The following is a 25,781-nucleotide window of genomic DNA, read 5'->3' as shown; positions in this document are numbered from 1 at the left end:
TTTAAGGATCCATCTGTCAAACACTAGGAAAAAAACAAGAACCAAAACATTCTCCACATGTAACCAACATAACGTCAGCAGCCTTAATTACAAACGTAAACATGAAACACAAGCTGCACTGAGCATCATCATCCTACGAGTCCTCACATCTGATTACAGGGACTTCATAATCCCCGTCTCCTGTGGCTTTATGCTAATGCCATTACTAAAGATAAACTCAAAATCAATGTCTCATCTCTGACAAATCAAAATGCAATTAACCTAAAGGCTCGGGCGTCCCGGCTCGGCGCAGATCTTCCTTCTTGTAACACTGAACATAGGTTTCTCTGATACTAACACAGGATGAGGTCAGACTCTACAAGGAAGAGTCGTGTTGAGGCCTCGAGTCTGGATGCTCAGTTCAGCACATTAGTTAGATTACATTAGAGAAACTGTTTGATGAAGCGCTGCAGTTTCTGCCTGTTTTCTGCCGACTGGAACAAAGGACTGACGCCCAGGAAGACGCCATCGTTCTGACGCTCCTCCGAAATGACCTGAGGTGAACACACACACACACACACACACACACACACACACACATAAACACACACACACACACACACACACACACACACAGACAGACAGACAGTCAGGACACTTGTTAACACTGAGCTTCTTTATTCAGTCACCTTTGTTTGGACAGTTTGAGCACGCAGCTTTCCTTATCTTTAGCGAAGTACCTTTTGTACAAGGCCAAATAAAAAACGCTGAGGTAATAAAAGAGATAAAAAAATACCTTTCCAAAAAAGAACACATAAAAGAAAGTTCAAAAAAAATACTAAATCACTTCATTCATACTTTATTTTACGAGTGCATAATTAGAGCCAAATGTCCTTTTTTCGATTTGCCGTTGTGATCAGAATTGTAAATCATCTGTCAAATCCTAAACACAAACAAGATAACAGCCATTTCTGATAATAACCTTAATAAGGAAGTTAATAAGTACCTCATGAGATCTTTGCAGATATATGGGTCAATGCCGCTCTATTTTTAAAGACAGTGATTCCCAACCCGCAGACTGATACGACTGATCGGTGCAGTCACTGCCTACTTCACAAAGTTGAAAGGCTGAATGGCAAAATGCCTTTGTGCCGAAACAACGATTTAAATATTTATGAACACAAAAAATTATGATTTATGGGGAAAACTTCTCCATTTTTCTAGGAAGAATAGGGGAGATTTCTCTTCACTGCTTTTTAAGTTGCTGCCAATCGGCGAGGTCGCTCTTCTCCTTTTCATGAGCGCTTGCCGGTTGCTAAGTCGGCGCAGGCAGCGATAACTGATGCACATATCTCTGCAAGACAAACCATTTGGTGCCTCATTTCTTTCAATGTGTGATAAACAAATTTCAAAGACTAAATCATAACCAATTATCTGGCCTCCTCAGAGCTTCTGTTATATCCTCAGTGGGGTGTTTTCAGTTCAGGTCACAACCCAAACAAAGAAATATTTATCTAACCTCATGATTTGATGATGATCAAATACTTTCTGTTGACAATTCTTGTGATATAAGTAACTTTTAACGATAGTTGTCAAATTAACATAGTGAAGTAGTATTTAGAGACTTTAAAGAGTTAATTCCAAACAGAAACTACATTTGCTAAATGTTGATAACAGAAAATACATTTTTAATGTTTGAAATGTTTTTAAATCTAGTTCCACTACACTTGAAAAGTGTCCTTGGGGGAAAGTAAAACAGATAAAGACGTTAATAATGGGGTTATAGGTCTTTAACGTACACTATAAAGATTATATAAGACATGAGTGCTCACCAAAAGTGAAGCAAAAGCGACATGATTGCCACCTAGTGTTTGGCTGCAGTATAGGTCAGAAATCCTGACTCATACATGTTAATGGATGGGTCATGGACAAAATTAAAAATGCAAGGCAAATGTCAAATGCATTTTTCTCAAAGATGATTTTTGTCGTCTCAGGTAGTTCTTATCACTCTGATGTCTGTTCAAGTCTTCATGTTTGTTTTTAAATAGTTATTGATGCTATAAGAGGTAAAAAGTCATTATTTACAGCTGAGACTGACTCCTGATTGGTCAAGCTTGAGTATCGATGGGTCCTCGCTACCATGGCTCCGCCCCCTGATCGGTACTGTGCAGACTCTCGCTCCATATGTGCAAGATGGTAGCGTTCATATCATCTACCTTCATTTCTGGGTAGAGAGAACGAGTGTAGATGCGTTCTTCATCTAGTCCATAGTTAAAATAATACCTGTGTTATGTTTATAAGAAATAAATATGAAATGTAGATCACACTGCCACAGTTAAGACACCTTGACTTTTCTGTGCTACTTTTCCAATTTATGGTTTTAAATTACTTGTGTCCTTGGCCCAGTGACTCCAGTTCAGATTGACATTTCCGCCACAAATATGATTGGATATGGATCAAGTCAGACTTTGCATTAAAATCGGGTTGTATTCCTGCTGACGTTAAGAATATTGTTGAAAAATGCTGCCAGCAATTGACCGATCGTTTGCCATTTTGGGGTTTGGGGTTTAAATCACTTTCATCCGGGAAACAGATGAACGTTTGAGCTCAACTTTTTAGGAGTTGGAATTTGCATAAACTTTCAGTCCTGAGTCGATACGGACTAATTCTATACAGGCCAACATATTTAGACACACACAGACTCACACACACATTCATATAGAGGCTGTCACTCACCCCCAGGTCTATTAGTGTTCTAACTGCAGTGTGCACAGCTTCCTCTGAGCAGCTCTCTGTGAGATAGGACACAAAGGCACACATGAATCAAAAGAACAGACATATATCCAATATAGAAAAACCAGGTTGAGATAACAGAACAAAGCCATTTCCAGCAGGAGTGAGGGGATTTTGTATTATTGAAGGTTGTCATTTGGGTGGTTTCTGATTGTCTTATGTGTTTTTTTAAGAAGCAGCAGAAGAATGAGAATAACAAGAAGAGGAAGAGGAGTTTTTGATGTGAGTGGGGGAATCTCTGGGCGTTTCTTCAGCAGTCTCTGATTTGTTACAACACACCGAATCAGTGGGACGAGGCAAGTTTACAAGCTTTTATAGATTTTCGTGTTTGTGTGTGTGTGTATGTTTCAGGATGAGCTCACCATAGTGCGCTTTCTTCTTCTTTGCCGTGTCACACAGATGAGAGTGTATCTGAGCCACAAACTCTGTTTCTACAGCAGGAAAAACATGAAAATAGAGGCAATTATTCTGGAAAATCTGCAAAGTTATTATATGTAGTATTCATGGTTCAGCAACATGCTAATATACTGAATATTTAAGGCTGGTGAGTGGTTAACGGGTCAGTACAAATTGCACAGAGTGAAACATAGACACACACTTTTTAAAAGAAACAGATATTTGTATAAAAAATTCACATTGTCCTGTAAAAACACTATACCTGGCAGAGGTGAGTCTATGAGGTCCAGTCCGGTTGTGGACCAGCACAGCGCCCTCAGATGTCCAGCCAGCATACTGCAGAGGAAGAAGAGCATTTCTGGACAGAGGCTTGGCTGACTTATCTAGGAAAAGTGGATATGGATAAAGCAGAAAATTAGCAAAATGGTGATGAAGGTAATGTTTTTCCATTACAATGAGCACATTGTGATACCTATGTCCATATGGCTTTGCTGGACAATTCTGTCATAAAGAAACCTTTCCTCTGTTTCAAGGGTTCAGAAGCTGGAAATCTATTCCTGCTCTGACTTCATGAATTCAGACATCTACTATAAAACCTGAGCTCATGGTTGCATTTGGTCGTGAGGGAGAACAAAAAAACTGAGGATTCATAGAAGCACTTTCTGAACAGTTCACAGTGAACTGTGCGGATGGGGCCATTATAATTTTGTTACATGGGAATATACTCTATAAGAGCGGAGGTTAGCAGCTGCTCCTGTAGAATTGCCCTGTATTACTTGGTCCATTATGAAATTATACATCTCTCAAGGGATGGTTGCCCCATACCAGGACAGCATACAGAACAGTCTGCAGCAGATGTTATAGTTTCTCTGTGCTATCTACACACATATAAACTCAGACCAATTCTTATTTATCCTACTGTAATCCTTACAAATACAGTGATATCTGACATTCAATATTTCAACGAGAAGTGGGCACATAGTCGATTGAGGTTCATTTGATTGGTCATCAAACAAATAATGGTGGGGATATAAACGGTTTAAAAGCATCAATACACAGTAGCACTTTAAAATCTAAATGGTTAGACGAGCAGGAAACACACATTATGACCAAAGGGCAAATACAGCAGCTACCAACAAGGCAAGAGAGGCTGCTTGGCATTGTAAATAACATAAAATAAGATAAAGTACCTTTAGAAACACAAAGACAGCGAACAAAACAAAAAGGAGTTTTAGAGTTCAGGTGTTTGAGAATAAATCTCCAAACTTTGAAGCTACACAAGACCAGGCTTCTTCTTGAGAAGTTAATGCTGCTGCAACTTAACATGAATCACTACCCACCTGCTTTGAGAGACCACCCCAAGTGAATTTATGCAGCCTAAGAGATAACAGGCAGTAGAGGAGGAGGAGGTGAGAGAATATTTTATATTGTTTGGTACGGAGTGTGTTCTGTCCTCATTCAGCACCTGAGCTGGGGGCAGCGGCACAGAGGAACTGGGAGAAGAAGAGTGAGTTGGTAAAAGAGGAAGAAAAAAAGCGAGTAAAACTGTATAAACATAGTCGAGGCTCTTCCTCTGTAGACAAAGATGAAGTTAAAGAAAGGATTTTATGCAGCACAGAGGTGGCATTGCTCTTTTTGGACTGGTAGATCAACTTGCTTGCAGCACAGGTTTGCGTCAGAATTTATTTGGTTGTCTTCTGTGTAGTTCACTCCAGCCAGGTGCAGTGTTTGTTACATTTTTTAATAAAAGCCAGGTCTCAAAAAATGGCTGTAGGTAGAGGAGGATAGGCAGTGTGCATATCTCACCCCAATTGGATGGGGGTGAAGAACAGAAGCAGCATTCAGTGTAGTCCACACACTGAATATTTCAAGCTCTCACAAATTTTTAATAATGCAGCGTTTCAACTTGAGGGGTCAAAAAGACAATCTGCACATTTACACTCACACAATATAAAAGTGCTTCAGGCAAAAGCATAGGTTATAGGTTATAGGTCATGGTCATGTGCAATTGGACGCTGAGACAAGTTAAATGACTTCCATGTTTGCTTGAACTACGGCAGACAATTCAAAACAAGAAAGGTTACATGACAGTTGGTGCTTTGAATTTGTTTTTTGATGCAACAAATACACTCAAATAAAACAAATCTGTTAAACGTTGAAGAAAACGTCTGTTCAGAAAAAAAGCTCCTCATGATTCGATAATTCTTTCATTGATAACGGTGATTTATCCTTTTATTAGCGGTTCGATTAAAGTGTTTATCCAATCACGTCGCTGTGCTTTGATTGTTGCTCTTTGTTAAAATGCGGTTCGGGTCCTACTTTGACTGTTATGACTCTTGAAGCCTTCACATTAATGTCACTTTGCAGCTTTATTGTGACAGATGCACGTGCACTTTGAGCTCTGCCTGTCTGGTCCCTTTGGAAGTTGGTTAGCTGTCTCGTGTTGCTTTGGAAAATCACATACAACAGTCATGACAGTTTGTCTTCTTTTAAAGCTGACACATACCGCTAGTACTGCTAATTGGCATTCAAGATACGTGACTCATTTGTGTAGGTGCTTTTGTGATGGAGATTTAGTTACTTCAAAGTTCCTTTTCATGTGGTGTGTCTAGTATTTTTCCACGTGCCTCATAAGCAGTCACCGAGGGTGCCATCTTTTGTGGGTCTGCCCCTTGTGGAGTGTTCTTCCCTTCATGTAACCTCTGGTGCTTCTCTGAGGCATGTGAAGAAGCCTGAGGGGCTCAGCAGTGTTTTACCTTGTAGGAGCGCAGGTCCTGCTCATCACAGTCAGAGTCGCTGTGATAAGGGTCGTCAGAGGTGGTCCAGGTCATAGTGCCCTCTCTCTTCCAGAAGTCACAGATGGGAACATCTCTGGGAATCTATACAGGATCAATGTTATGAAGATAAAACTTGAATATAAACACTATGAGAGCGGCTGGAGGGAAACCCAAACAATGAAGATGAGAACGGGACACATAAAGAAGAAAATGCACTTTAAAGTTCTGTAAAGATGAGCACAGCTGCAGATTCATGTGATAATTCTCTGTGGGTTATGAACAATTGTTTAACTAATTTATTTAAGAAAATGCTTTGATTTTTTGAAGACACTTTAAACTTATAAAAGTCTGAATATTATACTGGATCAATCTTGAAGCAATTGTATTTTCCAAAACAATACTTTGTTATGTTTGACAAAACAGTGTTAAAAAAAAAAAGTCTTCTTACTTCTTCCATGATCAGGATGCCACAGCGTACCAGACTGTCAATGGCGTCCAGAGCAAAACTCTGGGATGACTGACAGGGCTGGAGAGAGAGAGAGACAAAGCGAGGACGGCTGAGCTCAATGGAGAAGACAGGTTTGAGGCACAACAGCGCCAGTCTGTCCATCAAGCATCGAGAGGAGTGCAGAAACAGAAAGCTGGCAGAGCGCATGAGGTGTGTACTAGAGATGTAGCAGAGATCAGACGAGTAGAAGGAGAGATGGCCGGCAGGGGGATGAGAGCAGGGGCGAAATAAAGAACAGGCTGAGAAGCGTAGCTGCAAGCAGACGAGACAAGAAAGAGCTGCTGCTGAAATAAAAGATGAGCAAACAGAGAAAGAAATGGTTCTGCTGGCTCAGATGCAGCCCTTGAAGTCAGTCTGATGGAGCATGTAAATAGACAACCACACACGCACGCCAAAACACACACACACACACACACACAATCCAAAAGCTCTCTGCCCGAGATAGAGGCAGCAGAGCAGGATGAATGGCTTTTCAGCTCCATTTAACATCCACTGAATGAGATATACTGTGTGTGTGTGTGTGTGTGTGTGTGTGTGTGTGTGTGTGTGTGTGTGTGTGTGTGTGTGTGTGTGTGTGTGCGTGCGTGTGTGTGTCATGAACTCAAACTCACTGGCATGAAGCCCGGAGGCAGGAGGTGGCAGAGCTGCAGGGCTCGCTCCGTCAGCTCAGACTGGCAGAGCGCCACATCAAAGTCTGGGTCACCTCTGACCTCCGCACCATCGTTCCTCAACCCGCTCCTGACGCCACTGACGGCCACCTCGCACAGCATGGAGGACACGGCGCATGCTAAGGACACAAACGCACGTAAACATCTGACCATTTGCTCCAATTCATAATGCACATACTGTGGGTCTATATTGAGCAAACTATCCTAAAATGACACTTGACATAGCCTTTGTTTGATGTACGATTTCCGCCATTTACACAAGTTTATGTCTTTATTTATACTTTAAATCCCCCTTTATCCTACTTTGATGTGCTGGTGGGAAAGTCTTAACATCCTCATCATTCATGTCCATAAACAGAGCTGCCTTCACACTAAATTTGATCACTATGTAAAACCTGCAAGAGAAATACTGAACACAAATCCTGTTGGGGGATGAGGCGAGTTTCCTCAAATCAGTGTTTATTTTATAGCAACTCATAGCTTCAATAGAACTGATTTAACTTGTTTTTATCACTCGACGTTAGCCCCCAGTCTACTGCAAAGAGGCTTTAAGCAGTAAAAAGCCCATTGCCCACCAGCTTCACTTCCAAAACCACCAAACAAATCGAACAAGGAATAATGAGTCACACGGAAGCAGACTAATTCCCAAAAAAGGTTTGTTGTTCATAAACAACAATGCTTTATTTTTAACTCAACTAGTGACGTACAAGTCTTTCTGTGCTTTCACCCAAATCTGCCTGTGACCACGTTGTATAAAAACAAAACTGCATTTGACTGTGGTTTAGTCAACAGATACAGTATCTTTTTGCTTTAAGGATGAGTGAATATAGATAATATAGAGGGAAGATTAAGGATCTAGGCTTCCCAACATTACATTACCATATATTACTCATATTTATTATGCTGTTCTCCAAAACCTTCTGCCAGACAAGACCGCCAAAACTGGGTGATTCCAAAAATCCCTTGATTAGGTTCAGTTCCAAAATGTCTCATTTTCTGCGATATCTGCATGTGGCAGCTACAGTGTGGTTAGGTAAAGATTGTAGTTCTGGTAAATAAACGATGTTATAGTAAAGTAAAATAACAAAAACATTTGGGAAACGTTCGGGAAATCATCAACTCTAGAGTTCCACATCCACTATGTAGATTTGTATTTAACAGCTCCCACACAAAGACAAACTAATAAAACAGCTATAAATATTAAAATATGAAGTTCCTCTTCCCTCACAGGAATGAGATTGCATTGGTGTATATATGAAAACACGGGTATACTGGTTTGCAGAGATGACAATCCTACCTTTACATATAACCCTTTGGTGAGTGTGATTACAAGTCAGCCGGTAAATTGAATGGCTCTGAGGTATATGACATATAAAACAGTTTATTAGGAATCGGAAAAAAATAGAGGATATCGCCCAAATAGCACGGATTGAATGATGAGTTTTCCGTTGTTAAAGGACAGGCAAGGTCCTCTGTGTTGTCTCTACATGTCACATTCGTTGACAAATGTGGAAATTTAGAAGAAAAGTACAAACAAGAAGTGACAGAATAAAGAGTTCAAACCAGCTGAAGGATTTCAGTTCTACTAATGATCTGTCATCACTTTTTTAAAGTGGAAAACAAAATCAGTTGCGTGCACAGCACCTTGACATGGCTCAAAGTTTGGTCTTCCTTAAACATTGAGAATATTGAGCTACTTTGAAATGTCATGATTTAAACAGATTTTCCGTTCTGACATGCCAACAGTCAGAGCCACTGCCAAGGCCTCCCACGGAAAATAAGGTGCCTGGAGAACACAGGGTCTCCAAATGATACTTCAACTTTAGTGTTATAAGAGTTTTCTCTGTAACAGAAAATATATGCATGAAAAGTCACTCACCACCAACAGCTTCTGATATAAAGGTGTGTGTGACAATCTGAGCCTGGAGGGCGAGGTGAAGTGAGGCAGCGAGAGAGGGACGGGGAACAATAAAAGGATCTTTCCTATGAGAAGAAGAAATTACATTAATGGAGACAGAGGTTTCACTGAAAGGGGAATTGGATTTTTGATAAGCAACACAGTTTTGCTGGATGCAGTTTTCTGGGTTCACAGACGGAAAACCAACCTAGATGGCACTGCACCTATGACGAGGTGCGGGGCCAGCAGAGAGAGGGAATAGTGGACAACCTCCGGTAAACTCCCCCCAAAGCCGACGTCTTTGTTCCTGAACAAAAGTTCCTCCGTGAGCCAGGCCACATCACGACACAGGACAGATGTACTAACACCCTGCGGAGGAGGAGGACGGAGAAGTTTAGCTCCAAAATCAGACGTGAGCATTAACCATCTGGACACATTAATTAGAGACTTCTGGGTATGACTCAGGAAATCACTGTCACACTCTAATAAACTAGAACGAAAAACCAATTCTGTTTATGAGCCTCTTAGAGCACTGATGGATCCTTGGAGGGGTGGATTTTAACACCGACAGCACCGTGGGGAAAATTGCTCAACAAACACACCAACACAAGGATGATGTCTGTACCTTGTGGTGTTTGTACAACAAAAGACTGGACACCAGACTGGTGGACATCACAGCCTTGCAGGAAGTTGCAGCTAGAAAGAGAGAACACACACACACACAGCAGCGGATAATCCGGCGCAATTTGCATAAAATTAAAATAACAGTTTATCAAAATTAATTTACAATTCAGCAGGGGTACATAATCCTGGACCTACAGAAGATGAGGTGTAGGATGATGGCGACGCTGAGGTCTCTCTCTGTAGGAGTAAGCTCATCAAGTTCAGATGCATAATGAGAAGAGGTCAGGAGCCACAACATCCTCCTCCGCCCAAACACAGTGTTAGATCTTGAGAGGAAACATGAGAAGAAGAAGCGAAGGCTGCAAGGATGAGTTTAAAGTTATTTCATTTTAGATTACAAACTCAATCCTCCCTCAAGTTGTAATCCCTAAAATTTGCATGAAATCAAACCCCATTTCTCAAACTCATGATTGTTTTTCCTCAATTGCTATTTAATGATTTTACATTCATAGCCTGCTTTCCTATTCTTTAGCTGTTATTGTGGTTGAGTCCACCATTTGATCCAGTGTCATTTTATCTCAATGATAACAGCCATACTATTCCCTTTTCACTCTCTTCTCTGTATAAGATTAAAAGCATTTGACTAGAAAAGACCTGGAGTAGCTTTTAATTTGAAACACCCGTCGAATACGCAATGTATTCATCACTGCAGTTAGTAAGATAAGAAAAGACAATCCTTTATTACTCCCAAAACAAGGATTGTTTTATACAATAGGTAATCAGAACAACGTCAGCAGACAACCATCATTTTCTGTGTTGTTTGTTTCAAATAATGAAACGACAAAGTTCCTAGATGAACAACGGCAAGGTGACGAATCCCAACTGATGGGAGGAAAGTACCAGTTTGTTTTTCTGCCCTATTCACTACTGTCATATTAAACCCAATTTCCTGTTTCCACGGGTTTCACCAAATCAACCAGGACTACATTTTCTCGTAAAACAGTCAATAAAAAACAGTTGGCCTCATGCCCTTAGAATGTGTTGCAGTAAATTGCATTCATTGTCAAGAGAGTTACACAACAAATCATGTGAGTCCCAGTACAAGTATTTGTTCCAGCTGAAAAAAAGGGGTTGTAATTACAAAATATCATATGTCATAAATCATAGATCATTCATTTAGTAAGGATCAATTCACTTTTAATACAGGATTTGTCACCAAATCTCTAGGTTCAGTCTTTTGAGGGGCACAGGAGTGTATAAAACCTCAGGCTGTGGGTGTTTTATGAGGTTTCTTTCTCAAGCTAGCTGCAGTAAAAGTAGGTATTATTCACGCTTCTTAACTGTGTCAGTGAGAGGGAGACGTTCACACAACTCTTTATTATAAACACCATACGAATACTGGGTTGTTCCTCCTTTTTGTTCCCATAAAAACAGCAGATCCTTGTGGTTTGGTTTCCACAAGACGTTGGAAGGTTTTTATTTGAGCTTCTGCTTCATAGTTAACATGATTACATCAGATATATCAGATGAACATTCAGGCTGCCGATCTCCTGCTCTACCACATCACAGATGTTTTCAACTGAGATTCAGATTGAGGCTCCCTGCACTAATTTTCAAGAACTTTAGTTAGTGACATGGGGCCTGAAGTAGCCATTACAAGACTGTGGCCATAAAGTGATGAACATGGTCAGCAACAATACTCAGGTAGACTCTTGGCATTCAAACTGTGATAGAGGGTTAGGGTTAGGGCCTAACACACACAATTCCTATACAGACAACAGGCTGGACTGTTTACAGAAGTTATGTTGGACCCATGGATTCATGCTGTTGATGCTTAATTCAGCAAGACCATTTTCAGCCTCAGCAGAAACTCACATTCATCAGACCAGGCAACATTTATCGAGACTTCAGATGGAAAGTTGGACGGGGGGGAGGGGTCAACAACTCTCCAGACAGGGAACGATCCGGAGAAGTTAAATACCTGAAACCTCCCACTAGTCATTAAGAAGTAAAGAAGCCTCTTGAAGGAGATACACGATCCAACCAGTCTGTCCGATCTCTTTTGACCTCTCTCAACAGCTTTATCAGAACTGCTGCTCACTGAATGCTTTGAGTTTTCCACATCACTCTGAGTAAACTGGAGAAACTATGTGGGAAAATCCCAGGAGAGCAGCAGTTTCAGAAATACTCAAACCAGCCTGCAATTACGACTCAGTCAAAGTCACTGAGACCCACCCACCATTCTCATGTGTGAAGTGAACATTAACTGAAGAACCTGGCATATACCTGTATGGTTTTATGCTTTGTGCTGCTGCCACCCAATCAGCTGATTGAATAATTGCATGAATAAGCAGATTTAGTAATGCTCTTACTTTAGTGCTCACTGTAGAGTCTGGTATCAGAGAGTGTGTTATTTCTGGCCTTGTTAATAAACTTATCCTAGCGACAGCGACAGTTTGCATCGCGAACAAAAAATAAATAATCCATTTGTGCACCTCTTTAAAATGAGACTTGTATGTAGGTCTCGGTGACATGACTTCAAATCAATATCATGATTGATTAACAATTATTTAATTACACCCCTACATTAATGGAGGCATTAATTACTTGCCGCATTACTCAGTGTCGATCAACAAGAGACTCTGCTCCTCTGCTCATTTCTAATCACTCACATGTTGAACTGATCTTGATAAAAACCTGCTGAATTCATATTTATGTTGCTGGATAAATGTTTGGCATCGCATCTTCTGCAACAATGAAGTTGAACTCATAATCTATGGGAAGGGAAATTCTCTCCTGTCTGAAGGAGTGTGTTTGTGTGTTTGTCTCCCTGTCTCTGTGGCGCCTCACATAAACTGACTATCACATTTAATTAGTTATTAATCGTTGTTGTCGGATACTGATTCTGAATCGTTCCAGTCACTTTAACCCTGATGTCCTGGCTTTGTGCGTCACGTCTCGTGTTGTGTGTAAACGGTGTGCGTGTAGAGTGATGGACCTTTTTTTCAATGTGTTTATATACCTGTCTCCTAAACCTTAAAGTAAATTAAACTTCAAGTCCTGTAGCCTACGTGTCCTAATAACTTCTGATTGGTGTCGGTGTTTCTTGTTAATGGGTAATGTGAGTGCATGTCAGCAGGGAGTGAGGAGGGAGGCAGCAGGGTGATAACTGCACGGAATGTAGTGGAAACCTGACAGTTCCTTAATGCCAGCATTGGGGAAAGTATTACCTGAATTAACTTTCATGAACAAAATTAGGTCGGTTAGAGGTTATAAATGTCGGTTTCAATACAATTTCTCTTAATTGTCCAGCCCTACATGTGAGGACTTTCAATTTTCATTACGGTAGCCCTGATATTTGCTGTATTTTTAATACATTGGCACAAAAACAAGGCTTCAAAAGCTGAAACTTCAGTACCCGCAGACCCAGAAAGACTTTGCATGTAAATGATATAGAACCAAAACAGCTCACATACTAACAACCCAGTCCTTCTATCCCCCTCTACCTCTCTTCGTCTCTGGCGCTGTTTCCCCTGTGTGGTGCTCTCTCTTGAAAGAATTAAACATTTTATGAGAGAAGCATCTTTGTCTGCCATCGAGCAAGGATGTTATTTTTCGGTTATCTTTTTCCACTGGCGCTGACTGTGTTACGCTGATGGTAATTGGACCGAGTCTAAGAGGATGAAAACTCTCATCAGAGCTTGCGTCATGTCTGTGCCAGATGGGCGGTTTAGAGGAAAGTTGATCGTCAAAGTTAAAAAGGAGGCAACTTTTTAATTTCACAGATGTTGGATAAAACACAATCCACATCTGAATCCTGTTGTGGGTTTGTTCACAGGCAGTACGAACACTCACTGGAACATACAGGTGCACATACACAGGTGATTTGACTACCTGTTGTAGAGGATCACAGGCAGCAACAGGTCCTGTAGAGGGAGCCATTCATCTACCCTGCACCTCCCTGAACCACACAGCTCCTACACACACAAAAAGGATAATGAATGCATACACAGAGCTGCTGGGGTATTATCTCTAAATCACCCAGCAGCAGCATCACAACAATGAGATTAACTGAGTTAGTTTGCACAAGTTAAAAACTAAGTTTGTATCAAAACATTTGATTTCATATATGTCTTCAGCTGCTCATTCCTACATTATTTCTGCCAGATGTTGACTGCACTCAGACGCCAGTTTGCTAAATGCCTTAATCTCTACACTAGTTTAGAGGGCTGTGGTTTGCAGCGTGTTGCATCTATATACTGAGATGTTTAATATGCTAAATTAACTGTAATATGTCTACATTCAAGTAGGAAGCTTCTTAAATTTACAGGCCCAAAATATAAACTTCTGAGTCAGGATGAAGTTTAAAGAAGAGCAATTTTATTTTCTCATTTGAGAGGTAAATCGTTTTTGGGGGATACAAATGTCAATGTGTCTGTTGACCTGTGGAGAGGTGTCACAAGTAGATGTAATAAAGGATTTAAAGGGTCACAAGACAAAGAAATGGGAACCACTTTTGCCAATGACAAGTCCTAAATGACATGCTCTTCCTAACGTGCACCTTGAGAGAAAAGGGCTGCGAGAGGTGGATCCTCACACATCCTTCTGGTCTCCTCCAGAGAAAAGACAAGAGCCACTGAAACACAGTTCGTAGGCCAACCTGCAAGGATATACAACACAAACACACACACAAACAGAAACACACACAAATAGACAACAGAGTTAGTGATTATATTATAATAAGGTCTTTCGCCTTTGGGGACAACAGTCCAACAGCAATACCACTAATGAGCAGATCTATGGTGAATAGGACAAGTACCCAGTCTCAGAGTGTGTATGAGTGGAACTGTGTGTACAGTACTGTATGTGAAATGTGTCTGAATGGCAGAACAAAACGATAAAGCGAGGACCATATTATGGTAATTGACCGAAAGTTAAATCCACTCTCCGGTGTCATAAGTGAAGCTTACAGAGAGCAGAACTAATGGAGGCCACTGGCCACCGACTTTGAAAAAATGAAATGCAAATCTACTCAACTAAAAAAAACAAATATTACAATATTAGACAAGAAAGCTGTGACAAAGACTCTCGAGCTGTAAACTGGATCACCACTGGCAGCTGCAACGATCACTTCCCCACTGTGATATTCTGAGCTTTAATTATGTCACAAATATTGATAAAAACATTTGTTAAGTAGTAATTTTATGAGGGAACAGGGGAAGACGCAGCAATACAAAATTCCAAAATCAGTTAATAATGTGTGTTAATGTTCATGAAGCCTCTTAAAATACTACTAATAATAATAATATGTATGGTCCGTTTCTGTCTGCAATGTTCCCATAGATGTAAATACAACTTTCACAAGATTACTTTTATAATGAACAAAACTAAAAACATTGTTGCTGGATGAATAACTGTGGCAAACGACAGTAACTGACTTATTGTTGTTCTTAAAGCAGCAACATCCCTCACACCTCATACAGTATTCTTACCTCACATCTTTTCCTCTTCCTCTGAGGCACATGTCACAGTTTGAAAACCTTGCTCTAAACGGAACCTGTTCACTTGAAGGCTCTTGTTAAGTGTATTAGTCTCACCTGTATGTTAGTTTTGGGCAGACAGTCGTAGGAGATGCCCACAGGGACCACACAGACATCAGGGACATGTCCTTCTTTGATGAGCTGTCTGATGCGAGCCAGCCACTGGCCACCTTGGCCAGACTCCGGTGACACACCAACACTAATCGCCTGGCCCTCATGTAGCAGCTCACGTACCAGCTGAGCAGAGAGGAGAGAGAAAGGGGGGGGGGGGGCAAAGGTCTGAAAAGTCCTGGCAGTAGAAGAACAATTAACATAAAATGCCTGCCTTGCATTTTTTTAAATATACATAGACAATGAAAAAACAACAGCTGAGGGAGGAGAAGTCAAAATTCATGAAGCAGATGGAATAACAAGCAGAAAGAAAAGGGACTGCGGGGGACTCTTCATGATATGCAGAGATATTTCCTTTGCCCCAGTGATGTTTTTCCCTCACAGAAAGGAGGAATTGAATTACCATTGAACAGCAGCTAAACAGGCCTTTACTCAATAAAAAATAAAGGTCTATTAACATTGAAATACAACCAATAAAGAAGCAGGCTTTCTCACGCATAGCCAATATGCTTCGTCACACAAATGGTCAATGGAAAAAAAAATAATTGCTGCTTCAGTCATAAACAACTTGTTCATGTTCCACTGCGGCTGAAATCTTGTAGATTAATGTCACACTGAGACATTTCATTGAGCTGTATAGCACAATATTGATCTTAATGAAGCCAGTAACTCCTCGAAATGATATACATCGTCAGGTTAACTGATACAAAGCACACATATCTCTATAGCTAGACACAAAGGCAGAGTAGCAATGATGAACAGACATTGATTATTGACAAAATCAAGTTAATAGAGGCACTTAGACAAAGGGCACAAGGAGGGGAACTGTGATACATTCAAAAGAGAGGGAGCCATGTACACATGAAAATCTCCCAAAAATACGGGGAAAACACAAATTACCATCTGATAAAAACTGACACAACCTCCTCAGACCCTCCAAGCTCAAACAATCAAACTAACCATCGCTATTTATCTTTCTCCGCCCTCTCCTCATTACTTTGTTACTGCAGAAAACTCAAAAGCTGCAATCTCTGTAGTGAAACTCAAGCCCCTTGGTAATTTCAGGAGGAATAGAGTGTTAGATGAGGCTGGGAAATGAGTGAGTGGGGGAAAAGACAGCTCCTATTCTGATTGAGGGGCTGAGTGTGATAACACTCAACCATCAAGCGCGAAGAAAAGTGTGCAGACGTGAGGAAGAATCCATTGAACCGAATGCACAGGCAAATTGGAAGAACAGGTATCTTTAGCTTACCATTTTATACAATTACCCTCTGTCGAAAATATTAGCATTATGATTTGTGATTCATGACCCAGTGTTGCACTCCTGTATACAAGAGTTGTTGGTTTCATTTCGACAGCTAATGAGAACACTCAAGCTCCAACAGCCTGACTGATTTGTACCAAGAGGTTGTTTTTATGGTTGGCAACTCTGAGGAAACGGTACACAAAACCCAAATTAACTTTTGACTGCTGAAGGGGGCATTTACAAATGTGAAAACTGTTGTTGAAAACACTCTTTGGCTGAAGGAGCTTTGCAAAATGTGTGGATGTAACTGTATTTAAGTTCATTCTCATTGGGGTTGGAGACAACAAATTGGAAGAAATAAACTGTGTTGTTGATATGCATCACCAGACACAAGCTCCATTCCAGGTCGACATTTAAATTAGCTCAGTGTAGTTTCTCCAAGGGGATTTTCAGAATCCTGTATATTAATAAGTGTGTTTTTACAAATAAGGAATGTATTAGGATGTAAGTTAATAGTATTGTTAGTACAAGGAGAAAGAAAATATACTTTATTTATATATAACAAATGAAACATAAAAAATTAAATTGTGAAAATGTGTGCAATATATCGGAGTAAGAGAAGAGTCAAATGATGATATATATCTTTAAAACATAATTTTAGATTTCTTGCTATGCAAGAGAATCTCAGCATCTATTGGATGGAATAGAAATAATAGATAATGCAGAGAAATAATAATAAATAAAAGAAAGTTTATGGTTAATTCTTCTTTTCTCAATTAGATCTACAGATATGTTTTCCTCAATTTGATTGTGTATCTAAAAACATGTCAAATCCAAAAGGGAGAATCACAACTGAATCTATTGATCAGTATGATCACCTGCAGCCTCCCGTTACCAACAAAGGTGCGATAAACCTCAGATTACTTACAGAGGTCATGACAGGTGAGTACAGTCTGTCCGCCTCAGCTTCCTGCTCAGTCGATGCAGACGGTGGAAGGAGGATCACGCCCACTTTCTGCAGGATTGATCTATAGGATACATTTAGGATTCAGTATCACAGACATAATGAGTTTAGACGCTTGGAACTTAGAAGCTTGGTGTGGTGATGCATCTTGACACTGTGTTTAAATTTAAATCGACTGGCCTAAATAGGGTGCTGTGAATGTACATTAAGTGATAAATTCAGCATCTCATTCCTGGCAAACAAAAGGGTGTCTGCATTATTGTGTGTGTCTGTGTGGGGGGGATACTGACTGTTTTTTTGTTATCTCAGTGCGACTTACCTGGAAGCTTCTATGTGGCTTTGTGTGATTTTACCTGAGGGGTGAGCTGTAAACCTGAAGAGGACAAACAGTGTATGGGACTCTCAGGTTGTGACAGAAGAGCACCAGAGGGATGAGGGCACAGTCCACGACGCTCTGACGCACGTAAACGTAAACCAGCAGAGATCCCTGAATTACAGGACAGGGGAAGCTTTAGATTCTTCACATTGCGTTTCATAATGGCATACAATAGTGGACTGTGCTGACTGGTGCACAGATTAAGTTTCTGTGGCCCTATATTTAATCAATGTTATAAGAAAGCTTCAGATAGTACCAGTGGATGGGAGAAGAAAATACATGTTTAATTTAAAAACAACTCAAATAAAAGTAGTTAGATGTCAGCAGAGAGATATGTGGGGAGTGTTTTGGACTGTGGAAGCTTTCAGTTATTCCTTCCTCGAGGTCATCAACAACGCTGTCATTCTGAACATGGTCTTTCTGTAGTGTACCATTCAATTATTTTCCATTACAGACATTAACATAAAGAGCTACAAACGCAAACTCAATTGTATATCGAGTGAAAGTAAATGATTTGAACAAATTCAAAATAATGTAGGAGACAGGACAGTTTACAGAGAAACATTGAATATATATATACGACAACCAACTGAAAATCATCAGCATCTGTAAATTAATTTCCTGGGGAATTTGCCCTTATATCTGTCACGACAGCATTTCATTGAGATCCATTCATGCTCATCTTGAAACAGTGAACCAGTGGCCTGGCCCAGTTATTTACTTGTTTTTGGTTAGTCAACCATGTAATTAGAGTTGTGTAGTCTTTACTCACATAATTAAATAAAACAAGGAAAGAACAAAACAAAAACAACTTCTTTGTACGGACTTTAACTTGAGACATTTTCTAGATGAGTACAAACAGAAGTGTAGCTGTTTACCATCTCATCAGATGGCTGAGCATAACCACTTCCTGAGTGAGGATGTGTGTGGAGCCAAAATATCAAAGTGCCTAAACTATGTCCAAAAAATAATGGTATCTTCCATTCTCTGCAGGAGGAGCTGACATTCTTTGCAGTTATGACATATTAACATATCTATGAATACAAAAGTGAGAACATTTCATCTACATATGCATGTGTATGTTTACTGCTACTTGTACCTCTTGCGAGACTCTGTGCAAATCGGGCAGATGGTTGAGGTTAACTTGAATGCTGCCAAATAACGAAGAAAACATCTTCAGCATCACCCAGCCCACGAATCTGGATAGAACGTGGAGAGATGTTAAGATGAAAAAATAAATTATGACTTGAGAGAGATAGCAATGCAAAAAAAAAAATAGCCTGTCGACCAAGAGGGAGAGAGGGTGGAGTTAAGTGTGACTACATGTAAATGAGCTAGATGGAAGTGAAACATAATGGTGATAATAAGGATTCGGATGAGAAAGAAACTGATGACACAGGGAAGAAGCAGACATAAAGGGATTAAGAACGGTGCATGATGATGACATCTGCAGATGGAGCGATGACGCCTGAGACAGAGGTTTCCACTGAATTTCTACAGTCATTCACATAATTTTATGCATTGCTACAGAGAGAGACTCTGACAGAGAAAAACCACCTGATTTCTATTTTAAATAGAACAGCGCACATGTCTTTGCCTGGAGCGACAAAGTCTGTTACATGCCCTTAACAGCCCATAGAAGAGTTTTTTGTGCCTCAACAGCTGTCATCTTGAAAGGCATCATAAATCACACAGTCACAAGAAAAGGTTTAAAATGTTCAAACACACATTAATCAAGATAAATCTGGTTATTTTAAGATGTTTGCACCATTTGGGACAAATCGGTTAACTATGGTGTGATGTTTTGTTTGTAACTGAAAAACAAATCGGAATTTGCTACAGCGATTGCATTTTACATGGTTCCTGTTCAATAGCAATGGCAGCTGCAGCTCCTGGGGAAAGAACTGGACAAACAGTATCCTGTAAATAATAAAATGTGTTTCTCCAAACCTTCAGACTTTTTCAAAATTCTGTTAACCTTTGACTTATGTCCCTTGGTTCCCACTGAGGAAGTACATCTTTAGAAATAAAGTATAAAGACAAAAAGCTGCAGATGTGGTGATCTAGTGAGCAGCCATTCAAAATCCTATTACCACAATGTAAGGAACAGTTTGGACAACCAATGAGCTCTATGGCACAAATGAATGAGCTGTGTCAAGTTTTGTCTGGATACTTGTCTGTTGGTTCAGTTGTTTGCATAGGTTTGAATCATGAAAAAATAAAATGGGAATAATTTTAAGTGCAGGCCACAACATTAATATCTAGTAGCATTAAACTATCCAAAATAATCTAGTCCATTAAAAAAAACTTCCCACAGCTCTATTGGTTCAATCGCACAGATACTGTTTTCATTTTTTGTTTTCTTCTTATTGGAAGGTTAAGCAACCATCTTTTAATGCAGCTCTTTGCCCACCCGTGCCCATCCGTGCCCATCCCATAAACAACCCCACACACCGTAAGAGGCCAGGGGAGATGCAGGTTTTAATGGTGGGGAGGAATGGTGAGAGGAGCTTGAGCGGCCCTTGGCGGTCTTGCCCCTCAGGTGCTGTATGCTCTGCTGCTAACACATCCTTAACCCTGAAACACAGTCACAGGACAGCAGGGTTAACACCACACAAAGCTTCTCTTGTGCTTCAAACCGACAAACACCCGCCTTCCAGTAGAACAACAACATCATCCCTGAGTAGAGGGGTTACATAAAGGTTAAACGCAATTACATCTAAGGAGAGACAACCACACATACAAACTGAGGACTCGCAGACAGAGATAGGGAAAGTGTGATCGCACTCCAAACTTATCACATTTCTCTTCATTCGCTCTGCATAGACCCCATGATAGCCACATTTTCAATATCTTTGTTTGTGTGTCTTATCTCCTCCCCTCCTTTCTCTCTCTCTCCTGAACTGCAGGATTCTGTTTTATTTTCTGTATCTCTGCCTATCATTCATTTATTCTCCTCTGGCATCTCTACTCCTGTCCTTCTCCTCTTTCCCCTCGGGTACCTGTTGCTCTGACAGACTCGCTCCAGTCTGTTTGTAGCTGGACTCGCGTAAACCTTGCAACCCCTCACAAACAATGCACAGCACACCCTCCGCACCAGCCAGCCTCGATACCTACAAGAGAAAACACACCACTCAGAGGCAGAACACGTGCTTGGACGAGTGTGTTTGGGCTAAAATATATTGAAAGTTTATCACTACCTGGTTTGTGTCTCGTTGACTCTAAGAATGTTGTGGAAGCCAAGCAATGAGTTTTGTCCAAACCTCTTACGCTAAGCCATGACAGAAAAAACAAACAGACAGATGATCGGTATTAACATCAGTCCAAAAGACATGCAACTGAAGGATGACAACAGCATGCAAATCGAGGAAAGCACGGAACCTAAACCAGGTTCGAATGACAGGTCCATATTTGTTCAGTTAACGAAATCATTTGTTTAATAATATTTGGACTCTGACGAAAATCAACAGCAACAAGTTTGTAGGTTGTTTTTAAAAAAAGGCTGCATACCTCTCTCATTTTAATAGTTTCACTTCCTGCCTTGTCTTTACTCTTTTCTCTATCTAACCTTCTTTGGCAGCAACACTCACCAGGCTGTCTGGGGTGCACTGGTGGCAACACTGGCCCACAACTGGTCTGTACTTGCCAAGACATGGAGGTACAGTGATCCGCCTTTTCTTGATCTTCAAGTCCCATGACAACTGAGAGGAAAAGAAAAATGTACAAACATGAAGACTGCAACCACGTCCATGTAGGCAAGGTTCATCACTGGAATAAGATCATTACTCACGGCCGTGCATCTTTATATCCAAATTAATTACACCCACTAAATCAAACTTTTAACAAATTGTCCATATGTAATAAAAACAATCTGTAATCAAGAGATAGTTGTAAAGTTGAGATGGGAAGAAAAGTTACAGAACCTGTTGTTTCACAGTAGATTTAATATTAGAGGGTGATCTGATCACAGACATGCTTCATCTATACACATATTTACAGCAGCCAGCCAAAGAACAAATAAACATATTATCTGATGTATCGAGAAACCTGATCTCTAGTGTGCATGAAAGAGTACCATCTAAGAAGTTGACAAATAATGGCAGTGTCGATAAAATCTTATCTAACTTAGCGTGAGCTACATTGGATTTGATCGGCTCTTCAGGCGATTTAAAGGCACTGGAGAATTGAAAGAGAGAAAAAAAGCCAGTTTAAGTGCTCAGATAATTTGCTCTTGATTTCATCATTTTTGTTATGATTCCTGTGTTGCTGCGATTGGTTTAACTCTATATCCCTGGGAGCACGTAATATCTTGCAGTACAGTACTGTAAATATGATACAGGCCCCATATGGGACCCAGTATCAGGCAAACAGTGCACATGAGGTATTAAGAGATCATGCACTGAAGCACAGGAGAAACTGCGCGTGTACCAGTCAACCAGACTTAAGATATCTTACAGTAGTTTGACAGCTGTGCAAATATTTGTGTCACTGTGACAACAGCAATGATACAGATTCATTGACAACCGCATGACATTGACATCAACAATATATGTGTGTGTGTGTGTGTGTGTGTGTGTGTGTGTGTGTGTGTGTGTGTGTGTGTGTGTGTGTGTGTGTGTGTGTGTGTGTGTGTGTGTGTGTGAGTGCTGTTGCTTCATCTGTTAGGAGTCAGACTAATTACACCGTTTAGATCAAATCAGCTAATGAATGTCCTACAATCAATGAAACCTTCTCCTGTTTGACTGATAATGAGGTATTCCAGTAAGATAAGCACCGGTGTGAATCAGCATCCTCACCAACAATGTCCAAAATGTCTAATTTAAGCCAAAACATTGCTTTAATGACAAAGCAAGAATCTAAATATCAATAATTTAAATGGCTATACCGGTTCGGAGGAAAGGAAATAAAAAGGGAGTAGTAGAAGCAGAAAATGAATGATCAGAGTGAGATGAGAAGATTAGTATCACTCTACTGTTGAATGGCAGATTGACAATTTTCAGGTCTGTCCAAAAGGACCACACCAGTACCTTTATGTGCTTAAACTTGCATTACTGATAACCATTTCCCAATTCATGCAAATGGCACATTGATTTTTCAATAAACTTTTACAACCTTCCAGGCGCCCTCTGGATATAGTTCATTTTAGTATGCCATTAAAATTAGCTCACAGAGGCTTAAAACTTGCTCAACGTAGCTAATGCATCATAATGAAATGCACTGGTGAAAAGTTATTTAGTTTTAATAGTGCTGAAATTGAGGAATTGATACGCGTCAGACGGTGCATTCATGTGTTGAAGTGACGGTCGGATTAGAGACGTTTAGTGGCCACAAAGAATTGCATTCATGAAATGTGGTGTCAGGAAATTCAACGGAGAATATAAATGTTACCAGATAAGATAAGACTGTAGGAGAAGTTGAAGTTCTGCAAAGTAGTGACGCTTTTAATGCCAAAGCACACAGCAAATGTTAATGCCACTAACAATTGTAGTCTCCCATCCCTGACGATGGAAGTGCATTAGAAAGGGGTCTCTTTGTGATTATATCTGCCAGTTTGTTTAGCTTGTTTGGTTTTTAAAGTCCATAAGATGTGTATTAAAAATGACATCCAAATATTTAAGCTATCAAATGTTTGTTATTTCACATCTCTATGTGCTTCTTTTGTAAATGTCAACCTCTTGAGAAAACCACTTGAGTTTTAGACCATTCTCTCTTTATGCCAAGCTATAAGGCAGTTTTTCATTGAAAGATTTGGGAAAACATTGAAAGCTATCCGAGAAACTTTGTAAAATCTGTTTGTCAATCCAAAATGCTGCTCCCAGATCAATATGGAGTTTTCAGACAGTGTTTGAAGTCCAATATGTAACAATCTGAAATCTGCGATCCCACATCCACTAAAACGAAAGCCTTAGGTTAAAAAAAGTTTGAATGACTGGCAAAGACAAACAGAGCTGCATTTTCAAAAGTCAAGAGCAGTGCAAATGGATGAGAAAAGCCGATGGTGAACCTCTGCTCTCATACACGTTATTAAATACAGATTGTAGCACCATGATTTTCCACTGCAATCTGACTTGCCCTGACCAGATATTGTACCGTACTAGACTGCACAACGTGACATGCAGTGAAAGTTTGTGGTCTAAACATGCCTTCAGGGTCCACCTCCATTATAAACACACAAGACATGAGACTGGTGTATTTTTATTTAGTTATGAAAGAGAATGCTTCTTAAAATGTTAATATACTATTAACAAAATGTTCAATGTCTCACTGATTCATCACATCTTGTGATTTATTAAACGACAGAGTCAAGCACATGGGTCTGTACACTGTGACTGTTCTCTTGTGACTGTGGAGAACAAAGAGTTTGAGATTAGTGCACAGGGAGTCAGTCAGAGAGGACAGTGGGAGAGATGCAGGCTGTGCTCTTACTGCAGGTCTATTCTGCTGACTTGATAGAGGGACCATGTCTTTGTCTATCCCGTCATTCTTCTCCTGCACCATGTTGAGCCTCCTGCCGTTTCACCCACAGACCTACCACAGAAAAGAGCGTATGATAACAGCGTCATGTTAAAACAGGGGTTTCTAACATTGTGTTGGGTAATAGGGGTTGTTCTCTGAGCACATGTGAGTGTGAGTGGGCAGTCACATTCATATGTGCCCAAATAGAGATTGTTCTCTGGGCACATGTGAATGTGAGTGGGAAGTCGAGTTCGGGAGCGTTATTAAACAAAACCCAGCTTTCAAAACAGCTCCATAACTCAGTTTAAGAAAAGAAACAAATCTACTCACACAAACACAATCTCAGTGGGACATAAAATTAATTTTGTCCACTGTTCCTTTGAAGCGGAGGGTCAGCAGCACTCACCGATCTATCTCCCAGTGCCTACAGCTCCAATTTCACCCAACTAAACAACATTTTTTTTCATTCCACCATCACAAAGTTCTCTGAAATTCTTGACCTTCTGTCTCATTCTTTTCAAGTTAAGGGAAAATAGCATCTTGCTGCTGATTTCCTTTGTCTTAGCTTCCTATTATTTCCTCTTGGCAAACTTTAGCTATAAAGTTCTCTGCTCACGTCTGTATGCAGGTGGGAATGAAACAATGACGGAGCTGCCATTAAAGGGTTAGACATTCAGAGGAACTCCCAGGCTGTGCTGGGCAACCTGCAGGTAAAGTGGGGCAGACACACGCTAGTGGATAATAAATTGTTAAAACCAGGGTACAGAGCAATCAGATGAAAAAAAAACTCTTATGAAACTAATGTTCCCTAGCCCATGACATTCAGTAATGAGAGGTGGGAACATAGGTCACAGTGTAATTAGATGAAAAAGGTTACCTAATTGATATCGTTGCATCTCAAACGAGTAATCATCTGTGGATTTAATTCAGTGCTCACCCTCCAAAGAGAAAATAACATCAAAGACAACGTTCCCCTAAGTTTTATGAAAGCCTTTGTTTCTGCTACAGACGGATGAAGTTGTCATCTTGTCACATCAACTCCCTTCAAATAAAATTGTCTGGTGTTACATCCGTCAGATTCACGAGTGTCGCTAGGTTCAATGGGAGGCTTTTCCTTTATATCTCCGTCCCACACTGCCCCATTAAAATGACTAATTAAAACATAAGCCTTCCGCATGGGGAGATGCTCCATTTCAACTAGCACCGGTTCCCACATTCATTACCAATCCCAGTGGGAACAGAGGTATTGATAAGTGGTTCCCAAGGCTCACAGGTGCACAGGCTGATGAAGAAGCGGGGCAGCAAATGATGGGAGAAGAGGGAGTAAAACTGTATATTACACAGCTAAAGAATCACCAAAGTCTCTAATGGTGTGACATAAGCCTCACCAGAGGGAATAAAAGACTACATAAACACAGCAAGGGACAGCAATATGCGAACACATAC

General features: G+C 40.3%; 1 protein-coding gene across 1 annotated transcript; it reads right to left on the bottom strand.

Moving 5' to 3' along the window:
- Positions 1-422: 422 nt before the first annotated feature.
- Positions 423-24,377, bottom strand: gpat2 (glycerol-3-phosphate acyltransferase 2, mitochondrial). Its single transcript, XM_061072376.1, has 22 exons — positions 24,306-24,377; positions 21,470-21,580; positions 21,080-21,150; positions 20,882-20,992; positions 20,334-20,456; positions 18,979-19,078; positions 17,857-17,990; positions 17,468-17,567; positions 15,240-15,419; positions 14,204-14,302; positions 13,537-13,619; positions 9,838-9,968; positions 9,644-9,714; positions 9,227-9,387; positions 9,001-9,104; positions 7,065-7,240; positions 6,394-6,471; positions 5,925-6,047; positions 3,431-3,551; positions 3,135-3,203; positions 2,716-2,771; positions 423-533 (listed from the first exon to the last, which is right to left on the bottom strand). Exons 1-22 carry the CDS (start codon positions 24,375-24,377, stop codon positions 423-425), a joined length of 2,385 nt encoding a protein of 794 aa, XP_060928359.1.
- Between the last annotated feature and the right edge of the window lie 1,404 nt (positions 24,378-25,781).

Source organism: Limanda limanda, chromosome 5 (assembly GCF_963576545.1).
Source record: "Limanda limanda chromosome 5, fLimLim1.1, whole genome shotgun sequence".
NCBI lineage: Eukaryota > Metazoa > Chordata > Actinopteri > Pleuronectiformes > Pleuronectidae > Limanda > Limanda limanda.
Note: the sequence above shows the minus strand (reverse complement) of the source record. Positions and strands in the feature narration are given on the sequence as shown.

Excerpts from the sequence above, each read along its gene's own strand:
- gpat2 (XM_061072376.1), bottom strand. The coding sequence starts at position 24,377 with ATGGTGCAGGAGAAGAATGACGGGATAGACAAAGACATGGTCCCTCTA. Across the intron at positions 13,620-14,203 it reads CGCAGCCCTTTTCTCTCAAG|GAGCTGTGTGGTTCAGGGAG; the intron begins GTGCACGTTAGG and ends TTGTGTGTGTAG. Across the intron at positions 534-2,715 it reads GAACACTAATAGACCTGGGG|GTCATTTCGGAGGAGCGTCA; the intron begins GTGAGTGACAGC and ends TGTTCACCTCAG.